The 21852-nt window shown below is 36.5% G+C and overlaps 1 protein-coding gene across 1 annotated transcript; it reads left to right on the top strand.

Annotated features, from left to right (window-relative positions):
• Nucleotides 1–13301: 13301 nt before the first annotated feature.
• On the top strand, nt 13302–16498 carry LOC104238374 (uncharacterized). The gene is made up of 2 exons (XM_009792711.2): nt 13302–15304; nt 15861–16498. The coding sequence occupies exons 1-2, from the start codon at nt 13571–13573 to the stop codon at nt 15948–15950; spliced, it is 1824 nt and encodes a 607-aa protein (XP_009791013.1). The 5' UTR covers nt 13302–13570; the 3' UTR covers nt 15951–16498.
• Nucleotides 16499–21852: the final 5354 nt, after the last annotated feature.

Genomic DNA, 21852 nt, shown 5'->3' with positions numbered 1-21852 from the left:
ATATCACCAGATCAAAGCCGAACAAGTCAAACAAAGCCAGCGGGGATATGAATTGACCTCCCCCTTACAAAACTCATGATTTTTCTTTGGACACAAGCACTAGGATTGTGAAATCATTAGACATACTGTACGCCCACGGGACAAACATTGTTCAAAATATGATTCTTAAAACCGTTTCACTTACAAACATTTGCTATCAGTACACACCAATGATGTTCCGTATGTCATAATGTTCCTAATAATCACAACGCCGCAATCTGCTATCAGCTAAGAAATCTCCACTGGCATTTGTTATCTTATTTCCTGCATAAGGCTATCATTCTGCCTTCCGAGACTAAACGTTGTCTCCATCTGCATTCGCATTGCATAAGGCTACTATTTTGCCTTCCAAATATGCATAAAGTTACCATTCTGCCTTCCGACACTAAACGCTGTCTCCATGGGCATTTGCATTGCATAAGGCTACCATTATGCCTTCCGAGGTTAAGCTCTACCTCCATCTGCATCTGCATTGCATAAGGCTACTATTCTGCCTTCCAATTTGCATAAGGCTACAATTCTGCCTTCCGAGGCTAAGCTCTGCCTCCAATTTTCTTTGAAACTAAGTGCTATCTCAAGCACTATTTATCTCGCTTCTCTTACGGGCTAAGCTCTGCCTTTCAATTCGCAAGACTGAGCTTTGTCTTGTCTGCATCATAATATTACATCTTTCATGGGCTGAAATATCGCCAACTCATCCAAAGGCGTCATCGTTCGGAGGCACCATCTTCATAGCCCGAGAACACCATGTCATGGCCCGAGGATCTCTTTCAATCTTTTGCATATCATTATTCAAAGGCGTCATGGTTCGGAGGCACCATCCTCATAGCCCGAGAACATCATTCCATGGCCTGCGAATCCCTTATCATACGCTTCATGGCCTAGAACATCATGGTCTAAAGACATCATCCTCATCGTCCGAAGACAACATTCATGGTCCAATGGGAATTTGCATCATGTTTAAATTTATGCATAGTATACGCTTGTTTTGCTTCTATTTATAGGTAAGCCGGCGAGCAACGACTATCCCAGCCGTAGCGATCCCGCTCTAGTTCCCTTAGTCATATCAAACCTAACCATTCCCGTAAACCGTTCACTCACCCAGCCCTAGATGTTGCATCTGTTCTTGAAATGACTTCATCGGTATACTCCGTCAATGGATCCGGAACTACATACGGCCTGATTCCTGTGAAACCAGGGATATGTAGGCACCTCAATAACCAGGGTGCGGCCTAAATCTTCCCAAACCGTTTTGCTCGGTCAAAATTGGCCATCATATCTTTATCCGACAACTCTTTCATCATTCTCGGGTAAAGAGGGGCAGCTGTTGATACCCAATTTTTTCCTATATATTTTAAATATGAAAATACCTTCAAAATATCATATATATATATGCATATATAAGCATGTCCAAGGTTTTTATTATTTTTTCCATAATTTTAAGGTTTTAAATTGATTTATTTTTCTCCCCTTTTATCCATAAAATCCCCAATAATTATTTCTAAAATTATTGTTTTGATAATTCATCTATTGGATTTCTATATTTATGCCAAAATATAGCTAAGATAATTTTTATATATTTTTATAATTATATTTAGTATTTTTAAAGCTAAATTGCACATAATTGCAATATTAGCCTTTTTAAGATTTAATTATGTTCTATATGCATAAATTTGGACCCTGTATTTTTAAATTATTAATTATGTATTTTAAATCATTTTGGCACCTTAATTTATTTTTTAGAAATTACCTATTATTTTTTATAAATTAAATGGGGGAAAATTGGCTATTTAAATAACAACCAAATTTGGCTTTCAATTATAGCCAAAATTGGACCCCTTTCTAGCCCAATTTCACACCCTAATCACCCGGCCCATACCCTATTAACTCTTACCCAAACCCGGAACCCACCTATCCTTTTTAATCTCGATCGTTGATCTCCCAGATCAACGGTCCAAACGCACCCTTTCCTTTTTAATTTCACCCATCCCCTAACCCTAGTTTCATAATTGAGAGACAGTTGCCCTCAAACTCTCTCATCTCCAAATTCTCTCTCAACTCACCCTAACCCTAATCGCCGTCACCGGCGAGAACCTCCTTCCTATGGTGTTTTCGTGCCTTCTCCGACCACCTCTGGTCTCCTATACTCCATGGTTCTTCGACTTCATGAGTCCTTGAGAAGATCTCAAGGAAATCCAACCTGCTCCGATTTGAAACTCGTTTACTGGCCTGTCTTCGGCCATTTTTGTTTGTAAGAAAGGATTTCCTCTTGTTTTTTTAGTTTGAATCCATGAGTTTTTAACCGATTCTCTTTATCTCTACTATTTTTTGAAAACCCTAGTTCGCTACTGTTTGATTCTTCTCAGATCTTTATAGATCTGAGGTGATTCGAGTATTATTAAGTGTTTTCCTTTAAAATCTCCTGTTTTAACTAACTATTTCGATTTTAGTCATTCTTTTCTAAAACTAGGGTTTCTCGGAGTTCTTTTATGCGTGTTCTAACTGATTTTGTTATGATTAAACTTTTTCCCTTATTTGTTTTGACCGATTTTGTGCTCTTACTGCTTTTAACTTGACTCTGTTAAAATCCCTATTTTTTAAGATTTTTTTTACTTTATTTCTATGAATGTTAGCATGAGTTTCCTTACTTTGCTTCTATGAGAGTTAGCATGCTTCGTTTCTGTGTGTTAGCCTGCTTACTTGAAGTCCTGTGATTACCCTGCTTCGAATATGTTTTCCTGAATCCCTAGCCTACTTATGTCGCTTTTGTGTGACTATGCTCACTTTGTTCGTTCATCTCTTGCTTCTTTCTGTGAATATGCTTCGAATATGTTTTCTTGCTACGTGTGTGGACCTCCTCTATTTATATGTTGAAAGTGTAGAGTCATGACTCCCTTTTGATCGATTCTGGTTTCCTTAATTGATGGTGATTGGAAAATTTCTTTCAAAACCCTAAAAGCTTTGCCCCGTCTGTTAAGCTGACTGATTTCCTTACCATATTTGCTATGATACTTATTTCTACTGAGTTGTGTCCTTAATCAAGGCTTTATGAATTTGGTCCTAATCAACTACTCTATGCTACTGAATCTCGACTCCTACCTTTCCACTTAATTTGATTAGTTGTTTGCCTTAATTAATTTTCCCTTGCCTTGTCTGCATTGTTATTTAATTCTTACTGATTGTTTCCTTAGTTTAAAAACTTTCTGAACCTAGCCTTAATTACCTGCTCTATACTGGTACTATTTTTGAAATCTTTCCTTATTTGTTATACTCCAGCCGTATATGATTTCTTTCCTTACTTGCCACCTGCTCTTTACCGTTTACACTGACTCCCTTAATTAAAGGGAGATTCGAACCAATTTTTATACTGAGTTCTATAATTACTGAAGAATTGATTCTTGCCTTATTTTTAACCAGTTTTCAAACTACTATATAAATGTCTCTCTTCTACAGTCTTAACACATGAACACAGTTCAGAATACATACATACGTTCAAACTCTCTTGTTTCTTTACTACTTGTGCTAACTGTTGGCCTAGCTGGCTGAAAGCCAAGGCTAGATAGTGGAGTTGCACCTATTTTTACATTCTGCATTCTTCTTCATTAACTGGTATGTCTCTAGTTTAAATTTGAAACTCAACTTTATGTGTTCTATGCCTATACATCCATGCTTGTTCATGTACTAGTTATTCAATTTGTTTCTATATTTGTTGTTATTAAGCTTGTTTAAATTCTGCCTTATGTGTAATCATCATATCAGACTTTACTTAGTTCTTTAATACTTGTCCAGCATGTTCACTTAGTTCCCTTATCCCTCCCTTAACTGGTATGACCATGTAGTTACTTAGTCTTCTAGTGCATTCTATTGGCCCTAATGGTATGCCAAATTTTGTTCAACAAAACTCTTGTCTTCAACATGATCCTGCTGCATTCTTCCCTATGTTTTAAATGTTTGTTACCATGACTGAGTTGTTCAGTAGACTCATAGTTGTTCTGTATATTTGTTGTGTCAAATATTTCCCTATTTATGTGGTTTCAAACCTATATGTTCCCAATCCTTTCTCCCCTGTTTGTAAGTCTGCTTGTCAAGTAAATCTGGGTATTCTATGGTTAATTAGGTTGTTTGCTGAGTATGCTTTTCTTAAAGAATGATTTTAAAACTGATAACTCGTAGTATCTTTAAAATCTGTTTCTGAACCTTTTCACTTCTAAACTGCTTTACTAAGTCTTTCATCACTATGACAAGCACTCTCACCTTACTCTTAGACCACTAAGTTCTGCCCCTTTTGTGTGAGCCTTGCCTTGGGACCCTTGAGCTCCCACTGAACTTGGACACATGAAAGCTGGTCTTTCCATACTCCACTTACTCTGTCTTGGATATAAAATCTGGGTGTGAGCACTGCTCGGGATCCCTTGAGGTCTTTAGAGAACTCTGACACACCCAGATATGAGGAAAAGCTATGAATAATCTTGGCACTTGAGGTGATTTATTACATTAACTCAGAGAGGAAGTTTTAATCAGGTGTTGGAAATCTGGGCCTGTTTTAAGACTCTCTATAGTGTAACTTCTGCCTTTCTTTTCTACTTATGTAATTCATTTCAGTATTGGTCTGTAACAATCTATTGTAAACAAGTATTGGGGCTGGCTAGTGAAAAGAGGAGGGTAGTTATGTATGCTATCAGTATCAATGGGCGAAACCATGTCTTAGGTTTACATTTCCTATATGTGCATTATCAACCCATTCAAAGCATGTCATGCATTAGATACCATATTCTTAGGTTTACTGTTTCAGCATCTCATTTGACATCATTTTTTCACTTAGAAATTCTGCTTTAGGCTAAATAACAACATTAACATAAAATGTTGCTCCTGCACTTAAAAACCATGCTCTAGGAATTCTGCATATTCTGCAATCATTATGCATTTTTCATATGTGCACGTTAGATACCCTGTTTTAGGAACTTGCTCAGTCACACCTAGTTAAACCAATAAGGCATGAAAAAGGACATAAAACAGTCTCATGTTTGATTATCTTGTTTGGGTAAAACTGGTCACAATCCCTGCATGTTTTTTTGCAACATTTAGAACAACATGTTTTAGGTAAAAACAACTTCCAAACTGTTTCAATAATTCTGGTAACTTCTGCATATTATTTTACGCCTATGCAAGCCTTAGGTAATAAACTTAAATAAAAATCAGAACCGCCTTTGTGATTAATGTTTTACTGTCAGCATGTTAAAATCAGTAGGCAAGCGTGATTAGGACTTCCTATTTGAGTTATGTTATAAATATGACTCTACTATTATCAGTTAGATACCATGCTTAGGATCTGAACTCAGACCTTAATTGTGTGTGAGTCATGCTGTTTATGTGTACTGTGTGTGGAGGTATATCTGAGCCTTTCATTTGTTTTCCATGCTCCCCTTAATTGAAGTCCTACTTGTTTATTGTATGTCGCCTTAATATTTTGCCTTTAAACTTAAGGGCCTGCCTAGAAACCCCCCCCCCCCTTTATAGGATAGGAGTACTAAATTTCTCCGGGACTGATAGGAAGGGACGGGTAACAACATGCAATAAGGGTCGAGACCAACCCTCGCTTTAATTACCTTCACGGGGCAGAAAAGGGTAGATATGGACATGATGACCAGTACGTTAATACCACGTGTAGCCCCTCTTTGAGGAGTGTCATACATGGTATTGCATTGATGTGCTCCATATTATAAACAAACCTATGACACCCCTCCTTACAATCCCAAATATGCTTAGATTGTAATTCTTTTCAAAATCTTGCTTTTTCATTAATTGCTTCTCAAATACTTATGTATTTAAACTTAAATCCCCTACTATTTGTGCCATTCTTGTTTATTTGCTAATTGTACAAATTCACACAAAACTGTTTGGCCGGGAACCACACTAGTGGATTTTGAGGGTGCCTAATACCTTTCCCTTAGGATAATTTCAAGCCCTTACCTTGTCTCTGGTTACCAAACGTAGTTATAAATGAACTCTCTAGGTGTCCTAACGTACCTTAAATCGTTAGGTGATGACTTTCCAAAAATGCAAACCCCCTTTCCAAAAGGAAAGAGTTGTCACAACCAAAATGTCATAAACTCTATTTCGCGAGGAAAAAGGGGCGCGACAGTCATTGTTTGCTTATATGTGGATGATATGCTGATAATAAATAATGACATTGCCAACATAAATGCGACTAAGCGTATGCTAACTAGCAAGTTTGATATGAAGGGAGTTGCCATAAGATCCATAAGACTCCTCAAGGTCTGGTATTGACGCAATCTCATTACACTAAAACAGTACTTGAAAAATTCAAGTACTTAGATTTTAAAGTTATAAAGACTTCAATTGACGTGAATCTTTCCCTTGCGAAGAACAAAGGCCAAAGCATATCACAATTGGATTATGCTCGTGTGCTGGGATATTTAATGCATATCATGAATTATATTCGACTAGATATAGTTTGTGCTATAAGTAATTGAGTCGATTCACGAGTAATCCATGTCAATCTCATTAGATTGGGATGAAATGAGTTTTGGGATATTTAAAACATACCCAAGACTTTACTTTGCACTACAGTAATTATCCTGCGGTGATTGAGGGATACTGTGATGCAAATTGGATCACCGGTTCAATTGATTCTAAGTCCACAAGTGGATATGTATTCACTATTAGTGGAGGAGCGGTATCTTGGAAGTTATCCAAACAAACGTGTATTGCCCGCTCGACAATGGAGGCTGAATTTATAGCCTTAGATAAAGCCGGTGAAGAAGCTGAATGGCTCCGGAATTTCTTGGAAGATATTCCATTTTGGCCCAAACCGTTTACACCAATATGCATACATTGCGATAGTCAAGCGACAATTGGAAGGGCTGGGAGCGTTATGTATAACGGTAAATCTCGTCATATACGACAAAGACATAAAACCATTAGGGAGCTACTCTCTAGGGGGTCGTCACAACTGACTACGTAAAGTCAAGCGATAATGTGTCGAATCCACTTACAAAAGGCCTAACTAGAGAGGTAGTTGGATGATCATCGATGGGAATGAGACTATGGCCGAGGAAAAGTTATTGTGGTGGTAACTCTACCTAGAAGACTGGAGATCCCAAGATCCAGGTTCAAAGAGATCAAACAAAGTCATTAATGACGGTTCAACATTGTCAACTAAAAAGTTTTGGTCCATTCTCGTGATGAGACAATGTTCAGTACCAAGGATAAAGCAATAAGGATTTTTAATGGTTTTTAAATTTGATACGGGGTATATCAAAGAGTGTATCTACGGGATGGTACGTTTAGGAATCACCTATGTAAGTGCGAAGTGTTAGCCGCTTCAAGTAAAATTTTGCAAGGCCAATTCTCTACGCACTTATGAAACCAGGCAGTGTTCATGGCTGAAACGAACACAACAATAAGAACCAAAGACAGTTAACGTTGGTTGTGTGACTTATGGTTATCTAGGTATGCACCAAAGTTCGACGGTTCAAAGATATCAAATCTACCAATTGATCGAGTATATCTGACATAAGTTCACTATGAGAAGTTCAAAGGAAAAACTACTTATCCAAATGCGATTAATCCTTGCTTGTAAATCATACAGTTTTTCATCCATATTTCCGTGATATAGCCATTTCCCATTCATGTGGGGGATTGTTGGGTTTTAAGCTTCTCAGAGCTTAAAATATAGTGAATTGGAAATGGAGGAAAAATGATTTTTTTTGAATTTCCCTCCTTGACAAAGAGACATTGTCCCATATTAGAGGAGGAAAAAACTTTTGATGGGTATATATACAATTGCACTTCTTCTAGCTCTTAAAGAGTTGAGAAGAAGGCAAGCCTCACATCGTCGTCGTCGCTCGACTCGGTTTCTGCTTCGGCTTCGGATTTGGTCAAATGATGCGATTGATTGATTAATTTTTTGGACCAAATTTATTTGTTAATATTAACACAATATTAATTAATCCAAGTTAGACCATTTCTATAACGGTAATTGAATTTTCCTCTGTTTTAATTTTTTCGCTATAATTAATTTGGTGGTTTGCAAAAATGGCCGTTTTATAAAATAACCATTTTGAGTTGCAACCTTACATGAAGAGTTGTAACTCTTCAGTATAACCCAATGTTTTTTGGCTATAAATACATGAACTCTCCCTCAGATTTTCCTTACGAAAATTCTGATTTCTCCTTCTTCTTTTTGCATTATTTTAACAGAAAAGAAAGCAGTAAAGTGTGATTTACTACTGTTCTTTGCGTTTGTTGTAACTGGAGTTTGAAGTATCGCTATACCAGTGAGGGTAATCCGTTCTATCCTGGGAGGAAATAATCCACAACCTCGGATACTAGGAGGAGATTAAGTTCCTTAAGGAAAATTCAGTGAACTCGGAATAATTTTGTTCTTCTGCATTTCTGCTTTTATAGCATTTTTTATTTTTGAATATATTTTCGAATATAGATTAATAACAGAAATTACAGCCTAATAACTATAATTTCATCCTACATCACTTATATTACAAGTCATCAAGACTATATATGTGAGCGGCGGCAAAACTAAAACGTTGCTTTAGGTCTCAAAAATTACTCCTATTATATCTATAATATGTTATTTATTTGTATATTACTCCATTCCTGCCGTGATGCATTTTGACTGGCACTAAGTTTTAGAAACGAAAAAAGACATTGAAACTTATGGTTTAAAATAAAATATGGAACCATAGCGTTTTTTATAGAAGTAGTCGCATATTAATTCTAATAAGAGATAATTTATATAAGGCTTAATTGTGTATAGTTCAAATAGACAAACAAAACCTTATTAAAGCATAAAGACTCCTAAATCGAAAAGAAGTTCAAAATGGTCGTTATTTTACTAAATCTAAGTACAAGATGTAAAATTGAACGAAACTTCTGTAATGTGAATTAATATGTCAAAATTTTATTAACTAAAAAAGATCTTTCTAACCTAAAAAGAGAAATTTAATACTCCAAAATATGAATGGAAAAATTTCACATTAAAACAATTGATCTCTATACTTTTCAATTTTATAGTCCATATTTCAATTTACAACCAACTAGCCCAAAAATAATAGGCTAAGATTCAACATCCAACTCAAATAGGTTTTTAAAATTACTATTTATTTTTTAAAAAAGATTCCTCAAGCTTTTAAATTAATTTTCGAATCAGTAACTATGAATCAAATATTAATTCAACAAACCAAATTCATTTGGGTGGTGAAAATTAGATTTTTAACAAGCTTAAATATGTGGGTTTAAATTCCAAATTTGATTTTGTGAGAAATATAGAGTGGATGTTATTTAGACTTGTTAGAAATAGTATAAGGAGGTGTATAAAAGTGTATGATGGTGTATAAGGTGTGTTTCTACACTCATATACACTATTATATAAGATTATATATAATTATACAAAAAACTGAGTTCGTCTTCTTCCTTGTGTCTTTTCTGAAATTTAACTCAAATCTTGCTCAAATCTACTCCAAATCACTTCAAATTTAAATTTTGAACTTCTTTTGATATTTTCAATCAATTGGAACAACACCCAATCCAAACAACTAACAAATTCAAAAAAATTCATTTTCAAAAGCAAAGCTTTGAATGGTCTTCAATGATGGACTTCTACTCTTCAATTTTTTTATATTGCAAGCAGGTGACACAAGAGGAGAAGCAGAAAATACACAGCTCATTGAAGCATATGTAGAAGATGTGAGAAGAAGAGAGAGTGAAATTAATGGTTGTGAGAATAAAGAATTAACTCCATAACTTTTAGAAGCAATGGTCGTAAGAACATAAATTTTGAATTTGCAAGTGCTTTCAAAATATGTACAATGTAGGCTAGGTAGGGTAAAACTTAAAAACATGAACCATTTTTTGTTATGGCGTGAAGTCATATGTATTTTCTTTTAATTCTTTCCATATGAATGGAGTGGAACATGAACAAAACTTTCCTAGTATAAATTGAATGTACTTGAAATTCTAGACCGAAAGGAATTCAAAAATGAAAGTTCTAAATAGTAAAAAATAATTAAATGAATATGCATAAATAGTGGGAATTAATTAAAATTACAATTTCTAAATAGTAGGAAATTAATTAAATTTCTATTCCTAAATATTAGGAAAATTGTTAAATGTTATTCCCAAATATTAGGAAAAAAGTTGAATGATTATTTTGTTCATTGTGAACTCTAAAGAAGGTAAAAAAGACGAACAACATTTCGCTAATGACTTTTGTGCTGTTAATTTTGTGCTATTAATGTAGTAGTGTGTGTATATATATATAGAGGCGGACCCAGGATTTGAGCATAGCGGGGGCACTGCTATCTTTAACATAGATATATAAGCTAGTAGCGACAAAATTTAGCATGCTAACTCCTTGAAAACTTAATAATTATGAGTCATTGATCAAAAAGATCTTTTAAAATACGGAAAAGGGCGAGTAAAAGATCTTTTAATGATAATGAACTGCAACCTTAAAAAAACATCAGATCGAAACTGTAATTTCCAATAAGTAAAGTATCAGATTTAGCAAGTAAATAAGGATCAAACACATAATATACTAATCTTCCAATTTTTCAAATAAATTAATACAAATCATGAACTAAAAGACTAAATCAAAATCAGATGAACCTAGCAAACAGATAGTTAAAGAAGTAAACAATCCAATTAAACAATTAAGTCAAAAACTTTACATAAAATAGACAAACCCCATTCAAGAGAATTAAGAGCAATAGCAGCCCAGTGAAATTACGATGTTTACAGGGCTCTAAAATCGGACCGTTAGTGGAGGAAGATTAGCCCATTGAGAGTGAAAATTTCAAAAACGACGTGGTATTATGCGTCCATCGTTTCCTCCACCTCTTTTCTGCCAGTTACCTGTCCGGGAAACGACCACCACACCGGAAAAGCCATTGATCCTCCATTATTTTCGGTCAATAACCGACCCTGTCTAGCCCCACTCTCTCCTCTACTCCCCTTCACAGCCCCCAAAACTTACAAGATGAAGGAAATGACTATCACTATTTATCGGAGAAATCTCAAGAGCATAAGTGTTCAACGCGACCCGAATTCTTTAATGTGGTACTTTGGTCGTGGGTTTTAACTTTTAAGTGGATATGAGTTTTTTAAGTTGTGGGTCAGGTCTTGTGCTTAAAGGATGCCACGTGTCATGTCAGTTAAAATAAGGGTAAATGTAAAACTTTGTTGGATGGCAGGGGTATATATGAACGAAAAGTATAACGGGGATGAGATTGAACAATAAACAAAAGTAGAGGGATATATTTGGCCCTTTTCTGTTTAAATTAACCAAACGTTTCTGAAAACCCCATTGGCAATTATTTTCTCCTCTTTTGTCCCAAATAGAGTTCTTTCCTCTTCTTCTTCCTTCCTTGATTTTCCATCGGCTTTCTGAGTTCAATTTTTGTATATTTCAGTTCTTCTAATGTTTTGATACTAATTCTTTTAATTCTTTGTCTTAGTTCTTTTAATTCTTTGATTTAAGTTAATTTTCTGATTTCAATTCTTTCAATTTTCTTTTTTAGTTCTAATATTAATGTTGCTTGATTGTGACAGTTGTTGTGTTGGTTAAATTGTGTTTAATGTATGGTTGGTTCTATTATGTTGATGGAAAATCAAGGAAGGAATAAAGATGAGGAAAATAAGAATCTTGAAACAAGAGATAGTGGGTCGGAATACCGAAGCTTTTGTTTATGTCACCGGGCGAAAGCAAAATGACTGTCAAGTTCATCTGCTCATTGTTGCAGCCAAGAAACGATGTTTCTATTGTGTATATGAAAAATTCCATGGATTACTGCAAAAGGAGAAAGTAAAAACTGCTTACTTATGTTTCACAATTACACTAGCTTTTATAAATCCACACTGGAGGAAAGATTATTGTAGATTTTAAAAGAGGGGTATTTTTAAGCCTAAAAATAACATTAAGGGCAAATTTGAATGAATCGGTGGAAGGAAGGAAATTTTTAGTCATTTCTAATACGTTGAGGGAGTTTTTGTTCCGTTTAAATTATCAAAATCTTACTCAAATAAAATCAAGATTAAATATTCATTAAGTAGTTCAAGTAGAGTCTCAATCGTCATCGCTAAATTTACGGAGGTATGCTACTTTGCCAAAGTGATTTTTGAAGGCAGAAGCATTTTGGAGATTGCTCTTTTTGGGGGAAAATTTTGTTGAATTACTTATTTCAATACAAGTCAAAAAAATGATGCTTATAAACTTAGCTATCAGGATAAAGAATTTAATTGGCTTCTTTGCTAATGGAATATTTTATTCCCCTCTCAATTTCCTTTAATCTTTTATGTCTCTCTATTACTTTTTCCAACGTCTTGAATGACATTTCTCAAAAAAAAATTTGACTATTTTATGTAAAAGCTCTAAAGAATTAATCATGGAGAGAAGCATGATTTGAGGCTTTTGAGAGAGAGATTTAAAGGGAAAAGCTAAACTAAGTTCACTATGTTTACTAATGCTAAAATATTTTTGAACACAGAAAAGATAAAAAAGAGAAAACCAAATTGAGCACTAAATGCAGAATACTAAATTACCTTGAATTCAAAGAGGAAAACAATAAAATGAAAATTAGCAGCATTGCTGCTGGCGCAAGGCCTTGAACCCTAGTCATCTTGAGAGGGAGGAACAAATGTTGCATGTTAAACCAACCCAGCTATCCAGTTTTTGTGTTTGAGGGGGCACATTAAAATTATTTAGCGGGTCCTTGATGTATATACAAATATATATACACGATTTTGCCGAAGCTAGCGGGTTCCGGTGACCCCAGTAGTGACCATGTAGGTCCGCCTCTATATATATATATATATATATGTATGTATGTATAGATAGATGGATAGATATAAATATAGATTAAATAAAAAGTGCAATTTTAGTTCGTAAGCCTAACTTAAAATTATCAGGTTTAGGTTTTCGGTCTTGTCTTTTTTTTTTCTTTTTCCTTTTTCAATCAACAGAAAAATCTATTTTCATTTACCTGAGAAAAAAGAGATGGAATGTGAATTGACAAAAAAAAAAAAAGTCTCAGAATTTAGAGTAGAAATAGTAATAACGCTAGGATGCAATTTTTTTAGAATTTTAAAACTTCTGGTCAGTCATAGAATTAGGCATAACATAAGGAGAACCAAGGGTAACTTGTCATTGCACCATAAGGATCATCATATTATGCTCACAAGTTAGAACTAAGAGAGGTCCTAAATAACTGAGACCTGATTTCAAATTGGATACTATGGAGATCGTTTATGGTCAATCAAAAATGTCAGTTCCAAGATTTGAGGAAGCACAAGTCCTGAGTCCTGACTCTGCAATTTGTGTCAGTTTATTTCTGAGACACCTCCTCTTGCCAAATTCTCTTCAAAAGCTTCTTGAGAATTTTAACACCTAAAGGGACTGGCCTGCGTTCGAAATCTTGATTTTTCCTTTAATTATAGTGTTCGAGTCAGTTTGTGCGTATCTCAATTATTTTGTTTGGCTTCTGTATTAGCCTCAATGAGGAAGCCGAAGCCACCACCTGATCACCAACAACCTCCACAACCACCCCCAAGAAACGGCGCAATGCACCACCACCCAAATCACAATACCTTGTCAGCTAATCCTGAGGTGCGCCAGGCGCTCTATATTGCCATGGCACATGCTAGCATTGCCCTCACACTATTCATTCTTTATGCTGTTGGTAAATTGCTTCAAGATTATATGAGACCTCTCTTATGGGCTGTCCTCTGTTCAATTCCTTTGAGGGGAATTCAGCAAGCCCTTGTTGCATTCTGGTCCGAACCTCTAAAACTAGGCCTTACAGAGACCATATTAGCCGTCCCCGTGGCTGTATTCAGGGTCTTTGTTGGAACCATTGTTGAGATTAAAGATATGACATTCAGTGTTGTTCATAGGAGACGGAAACAGAACGATTTAAGGCGTCATAGAAGTGGATTTTTTATATTGTTGAGGTGGCTCGTGTCGTTTTGGGTGTTTGTTATAACCTATGAGCAAATTGGTGGTATTGGAGCAGTAGCTCTTCTTGCATTGGGATTTATGTTCACAGATAACAGTGTGGACTCCACTATTAATGCTGTGACATCTCTTAGGAGTCATAGCTTTCGGAGACTCCCTATTACTGCTTTCTTTACTAGAGGAATATTCAAAAGATTGAAGACTATTGTAGCTATTGGATTGATTGTTGGATTGGTTGTAGGATCGTTGGCCAGTATGATTTTCTTCTCTTACAAAGTTGGAGTGGAGGGGAAAGATGCAGTTTTTGCATTGAAATCACATGTAGAAGAGAGTAACTATGCTGAGAAAATTGGCATCAGGATATGGATGGACGAACACGACGTCCCAGAGATGGTCGATAAGTACAGTACTCAGTTGTGCCAAACAGTATTTGATCAAATAGATAGCTATGCTATGCAATATAATATGACTGAGTTTGTTTCTGGTATCAAACAGTTTGTAATAACCCCAGCGAATAACTCTTTTGAACGTTCCACAGCTTTGGCATCGCGCTCCCCAATGTTGAGCCTAAAAAGGAGGATTAAGGATCTTGAATGGGGGCAAATATACACAGAAGTGGATGCAATTTTCAGGGAACTGCTGATCACCAGAGTAGACTTGGTTGAGAAGGCGAAAGGATTTGCTCGACGTGTACTTGTTAGCAGCAAATCTGTTTTAGGTGGCAGTGTGAAGGTCATGTTCTTGATTGGGAATTCCATAGTTTCAGGAGCTGCAGGGCTTGTCAATTTTATATCTCAGTTGATTTTGTTTTTCTGGGTACTTTATTATCTTATCACAACGGAGTCTGGTGGAGTAACAGAACAAGTGATATGTATGCTTCCCATTTCGCGTTTTGCAAGAACCCGTTTTGTTGAGGTTCTTGATAAAGCTATTTCTGGGGTTCTTTTAGCAACTGCTGAGATTGCATTCTTTCAAGGATGCCTGACTTGGCTCTTGTTCAGATTATCTTCCATACATTTTTTGTACATGTCAACTGTCCTTGCGTTCGTTAGTCCTTTGTTTCCTATTTTCCCCTCATTGGTTTCGACTATTCCAGCAGCGTTGCAGTTGGTGCTTGAAGGTCGATATATGCTGGCCATTAGCTTATCTATTATTCATCTGGTGCTTATGGATTTTGGTACATCTGAAATCCAAGAGGATTTCCCTGGCTATAGTGCATATCTCACTGGTCTCAGCATTATTGGTGGAATGACATTGTTCCCTTCAGCAGTTGAGGTAATTATATTAAAAACTTGTTTCTATATGCATAACTAGAATCATGATGGCCTTGGAGCACGAATCTCCTCGAGTTACCTGAGATGAAGTAGTCTTAACTTCAACACATAAGTCATGCTTTTGAATTTTGATGAAAAGCAAGTAATGTAATAGTTAAATTAAAGTATCAAACCTTTACTTCTCTTGAAATGCCCAATTGCTCAAACGAAATGTAATTGGAGGGGGTTGATAAGAAAATTTACAAAATTTATAGCCTCCAATGGGACAGAAAATACAAAGAAGAATTATAAAGGAAGCAAAAGAAAGATAGAAAATTTGAATTGCATAGAGTAGATGTGCATAGTTTCTGCTGTTTCGCCAAACCAGAGAGGGTAACTGGAAACCTAAAGAAAGATGAGTTTCCCAAGTAAAATTAGAAAGTGCATTTCCTTAATATTCACCTTGAATATCGTTTCTCTTTGCTGTTGCATAGTCTTTTGTCACAAGTTATAGTTTATGCTTTTGCTTTTAAAAGTGGTATTATGTTTGATATTTATTCTTGATGTATGTTATTCAGGGAGCTATAATGGGGCCACTAATAACTACGGTCCTGATTGCAATCAAGGATTTGCATGTTGAGTTTGTTTTGGAAGGGCAAACGGAATAAGTATATATCACAAATCCAAGTTTCCAATGCCCGGTGAAATGAAAAGCGCACTAATTGAAATTGGTTGCTTCTATCGCACTTCCTGTGCAATAGTCCACCAGTAGTGGAAGATCAGAAGCCGTGAGAAGTGATGCAACTTGTTTGATGAGGAACCGTTGTATGCACTGAACATCTTCTTGATTGAAGTTTTGTTCTGCGCCCTGCTTGTTTTGGACTCTCATCATCAATGTTCTGACCAAATTGATTCGAGGAACTAACTTCTTTCTCCAGATTTGTTAATTTGTGTTCATAAGTTGCCAGTTCTTTGGCTATTTGGTAGTTAGTTTAAAGTAGGTTGTACATTTATGTTGGGAATAAACCCCGTAAAAATAGTATTCACGGTATTAGTGATAAATACAGAACACTAAGTTATGGTTAAATCAACTAGAATAGAAATGCAGCAATAATGACACCAAGATTTTACGTGGAAACCCTTCTGAATAAGGGAAAAACCACGGCCAAGAAGAGCAACTGATATCACTATAGCGAAGAATTTTACACTGTGTAGTAACGAGTACGAATACTCCTAAGACCACTACACTCTCAAAAGAAATAAACACTCTTTTACTTTTTCCACCTCACTACGATATCTCTCACACTCTATTTTTCTTCACAAATTATTTTCTTATAGTTTATGAAATACCTTGCTCTCTCTCTTTTCTCTCTTTGTTGGTGTGTAGAAATGAGAGTTAAAGCTCTCCTTTTATAGCCAAAACCTCACTCTCTAAAGCCTACAATATTTGACAATTTGCACACCATTTTCACAATTTCAACAAGATTGGCTACCAAACTAAACCAAGTCAATAAAATTGGCTACCAAATTATACTAATTCAACAAGGTTGGCTACCAAACCAAACCAAGTCAACAAAATTGGCTACCAAATCATTTGAATGAGATGGACACCATATCAATCTCCCCCTCCAGTCTCATTCATCTAGAGGAGGTAGCACTATCTTCTAGTTTGAGTGCATGCCGACAAGTTCTTTGCATAGCTCGAACTTGTCTCTTGGTACCATCTTGGTCAACATATCTGCAGGATTTTCACTCGTGTGAATCTTTTTGACTTGAAGTGATTCGTTCTCCACTTGCTCACGAATCCAATGATATTTGACGTCAATGTGTTTTGTTCTCGCATGGTACATGGAGTTTTTGCTCAGGTCTATTGCACTGTGACTGTCGCAATAGACAACATACTCCATTTGTCGCAATCCAAGTTCTTGAAGAAATCTCTTGAGCCATATCATCTCTTTGCCAGCTTCAGTAACCGCAATATACTCCGCTTTAGTTGTAGATAGTGCGACACACTTCTGCAACTTCGACTGCCATGATATAGCTCCCCCTGAAAAAGTAAACAAATATCCAGTAGTGGATTTTCTGTTATCAAGGTCACCTGCCATATCAGAATCTGTATAGCCCTTCAAAATTGGATTTGATCCTCCAAAACATAAGCATTCACGTGAGCTTCCTCTTAGATACCTGAGTATCCACTTTACAGCTTCCCAATGCTCTTTTCCTGGATTTTCGAGAAATCTGCTAACAACACCGACTGCATGAGCAATATCTGGTCGAGTGCATACCATTGCATACATCAAACTTCCGACGGCAGAGGAATAATGGATCTTGGCCATTCTCTCTTTTTCCTCCGTTGTTGTTGGACACATCTTCTTGCTCAACTTCAGATGACCAGGAAGGGGTGTGTGAACCAACTTAGCACTTTTCATATTGAAGCGCTCCAGTACACGTTCTATGTACTTCTCCTGTGACAAGTAAAGCTTCCTTTCGTTTCTCGAACGAGTAATTCTCATGCCCAAAATTTGATTAGCATGACCTAAGTCTTTCATTGCAAAAGACTTATTCAACTGTTTCTTCAACTCGTCAATCTTAGAAGCATTCCTGCCCACAATCAACATATCATCCATATATAGCAAGAGGATGATAAAATCGTCATCAGAAAATCTTTGTACAAACACACAGTGATCTGAAGAAGTCTTCTTGTAGCCTTGCTCCCCCATAACAGACTCAAACTTCTTGTACCACTGTCTGGGAGCTTGCTTCAATCCATATAGACTCTTCTTAAGTTTGCATACAAGATTTTCTTTACCTTTTACCTTGAAGCCTTCAGGTTGTTCCATATAAGTCTCCTTTTCTAAGTCACCGTGAAGAAAAGCAGTCTTCACATCCATCTGCTCAATCTCCAAATCAAGATTGGCAGTCAAACCAAGAACTGTCCGAATGGAGGATATTTTCACGAAAGGAGAAAACATTTCGTCAAAGTCAATACCTTTCCTTTGACCAAATCCCTTGACAACCAATCTAGCTTTGTATCTGGGCTTCAAACTATGTTCTCCAGCTTTAACTTTGAACACCCACTTGTTCTTCAAAGCTCTCATGCCCTTAGACAATTTCACCAACTCATAAGTATGGTTCTCATGCAGAGATTTCATCTCATCTTGCATGGCTTCAATCCATTGATCCTTGTGCTCATCTTCTATGGCCTCCGCATAACATTCAGGTTCTCCCCCATCAGTGAGTAATATATACTCATTGGGTGAATAACGGGAGGAAAGAGTACGAGGTCTAGAAGACCTCCTGAGTGGAATATCTAACTCGTCCACAGCTTCGTGAGTATGAGCATCTACCTTATCAACATTAGCATTGTTATCATCATCACCATCAATATGTTGACCTGGAATATGGTTCTGGGCATCACCATCATCATTGAGCCCATCAACGTTACCCGCATTTGTATGAGGAGCTTCATCAAGATTAACTAAACCTTCAGAACTTGGAGATTTTAGCTTCTTGGCTTTGTTAATATCTTCAATGGTTTGATCCTCCACGAAGATAACATCACGGCTTCTCACGACCTTCTTCTCAATTGGATCATATAGCCTGTAACCAAACTCATCAAGGCCATAACTAATGAAGATGCACTGCCTTGTCTTGGCAGTTAATTTTGACCTCTCATCTTTAGGCACATGTACAAAAGCTTTGCAACCAAACACTTTCAAGTGGTCATAGGAAATATCCTTGCCATACCAAACTTTGTTTGGAACATCACTTTGCCAAGCAACCACAGGGGATAGATTAATAACATGTGCGGCGATCAACAAAGCCTCACCCCAAAAGGAATTCAGCAACTTTGCTTCAGAAAGCAAACATCTAAATCTTTCTATCAAGGTCCTATTCATCCTTTCTGCTAAACCATTAAGCTGAGGAGTCTTAGGAGGAGTCTTTTGGTGTCTAATACCCTGTTGTTTGCAGTATTCGTCAAACGGTCCACAATATTCACCACCGTTATCAGTACGAATACACTTCAGCTTCTTTCCAGTTTCTCTTTCAACTGAAGTCTGAAACTGCTTAAAGATACCCAACACTTGGTCTTTAGTCTTCAAGATGTAGACCCAAAGTTTTCTTGAACAATCATCAATAAATGTAGCAAAATAAAGTGCACCACCCAAAGTTCTTGTCTTCATTGGACCACATAAATCTGAATGCACCAACTCAACCAACTCTGTCTTTCTTGAAGGAGGATGAGACTGGAAAGAAACTCTTTTTTGTTTTCCAGCCAAGCGGTGCTCACATTTTTCTAATTTTGCACTTTCAAAATTTGACAACAATTTCTTCTTGGCTAGAACATTTAGTCCTTTCTCGCTAATGTGGCTAAGCCTCTTATGCCATAACGTTGAAGATCTATTGCTCTCAACGACATTCACCATATCAACACAAGTAGAGGCCGTAGTCCAGTATAGACCACAGCGCTTTTCCCCACGAGCCACAATCATGGAACCCTTAGTGAGCTTCCACTTTCCAGCACTATTGGTACTGACATATCCTTCATCATCCAAAACACCAACAGAGATCAAGTGCAAACGAACATCAGGTGCATGTTTTACATTATTTAAAACTAGTTTAGCTCCAATACTAGTTTCCAAACAAATCGTTCCAACACCAACCACCCTAGATACAGTCTCATTATCCATACTCAAAGTTCCAAAGTCACCCTGAGTATAGGATGAGAAAAATTCCTTCCTTGATGTCATATGAGATGCGGCACCACTGTCCACAACCCATCTTGACTCATCACAAGCAATATTTATCAAATCCGCATCAAGGACTGTAACAAGATCTTCTGTAGTGACGGTGACCACACGATTGCCATCTTCTTTCTTTTCTTCCTTGTCTCTATTCTTCCTTTTCAAAATCCGACAGAACTTCTTTGTGTGCCCTTTCTTCCCACAATGATAGCACTCAATATCTTTAAGTCAACTTCTGGATTTGCTTCTATTATGTTCTCTATTTTGAGAACCCCGATTCTTGCTTCTTCCCCTAGAGTCAGTCACCAAGACATCTGATGAGGAGGAACCTTGAGATTTTCTTCTTATCTCTTCATTTAGAAGGCTGCTCTTGGCAAGATCCATAGAGATCACACCATCCGGAGCAGAATTTGATAATGAAGTTCTAAGAATTTCCCAAGAATCTGGTAGGGAACCAAGTAGAAACAAGCCTTGAATTTCTTCATCAAATTTAATGCCCATAGCAGATAACTGGTTCATGATCTCCTGAAAATTATTCAGATGATCTGTCATCGCGGAACCATCGTAGTATTTTAAACCCAACATCTGCTTTATCAGAAACATCTTGTTGTTTCCAGTTTTCCGAGCATACAGACTTTCAAGGTGCTCCCATAGGGTCCGAGCATGTGTCTCCCTAGAAATATGGTTCAAAACATTATCGTCAACCTACTGTCTAATAAAGCCGCAAACCTGCCTATGTAATAAATTTCACTCTTCATCTAATTTATTATCAGGCTTTATAGTGGTGAAGACAAGTTGATAAAAATTCTTGACATAGAGCAAATCTTCCATTTTGCCCTTCTAAATGGCATAATTTGTGCCATTTAAAGTAACCATTCTACTAGTGTTGGCTTCCATCGTTTATCACAAATACAAATACTATTTATGAGGAAACCAAAATAATTCTTTTCTAATGTGGAAGTTCACACTGTGCTGCAACTACAGAGCATACTCAGACAGAACCTTGACTCTGATACCACTTGTTGGGAATAAACCCTGTAAAAGTAGTATTCACGGTATTAGTGATAAATACAGAACACTAAGTTATGGTTAAATCAACAAGAATAGAAATGCAGCAATAATGACACCAAGATTTTACGTGGAAACCCTTCTGAATAAGGGAAAAACCACGGCCAAGAAGAGCAACTGATATCACTATAACGAGAAATTTTATACTTTGTAGTAACGAGTACGAATACTCCTAAGACCACTACACCCTCAAAAGAAATAAACACTCATTTGCTTTTTCCACCTCACTACAATATCTCTCACACTCTATTTTTCTTCACAAATTATTTTCTTATAGTTTATGGAATACTTTGCTTTCTCTTTTCTCTCTTTGTTGGTGTGTAGAAATGAGAGTTAAAGCTCTTATTTTATAGCCAAAACCTCGCTCTCTAAAGCCTACAATATTTGACAATTTATGTGCCAATCTTCTAAACATTTGTTTGATATCAGGAGAGAATTACTTGTGCTTAACTTGTTGTCAAGTCTTCTTAAATATGGTATGCATCTGCTCATCTTCTTCCTGGAAAATATCATAACAATATTCTCTCTGATCGTAGCAATCAAGAAAGAAGAAACGGTTGGTAAATTAACAAACGGGTCTATGATTCTGCCATTCCAAGTAACCACTGGGCCGACTAATTGCTAGAACATGAACATTAATAAGTAGGTTGCGTTCTGCATAAAAAGATGCGGCAACACTTTCTGCATATATTCTGTATCAGACTTATGTCCAGGCCATGCTACAAAGAAAACCAGGCAGTTTCCGAAATCTATTTAA

The sequence above is a fragment of the Nicotiana sylvestris genome, chromosome 6 (genome assembly GCF_000393655.2).
Source record: "Nicotiana sylvestris chromosome 6, ASM39365v2, whole genome shotgun sequence".
Lineage (NCBI taxonomy): Eukaryota > Viridiplantae > Streptophyta > Magnoliopsida > Solanales > Solanaceae > Nicotiana > Nicotiana sylvestris.
This window is presented reverse-complemented; position numbering and strand designations above follow the sequence as displayed.

Excerpts from the sequence above, each read along its gene's own strand:
- LOC104238374 (XM_009792711.2), top strand. The coding sequence starts at position 13,571 with ATGAGGAAGCCGAAGCCACCACCTGATCACCAACAACCTCCACAACCA. Across the intron at positions 15,305-15,860 it reads TGTTCCCTTCAGCAGTTGAG|GGAGCTATAATGGGGCCACT; the intron begins GTAATTATATTA and ends TATGTTATTCAG.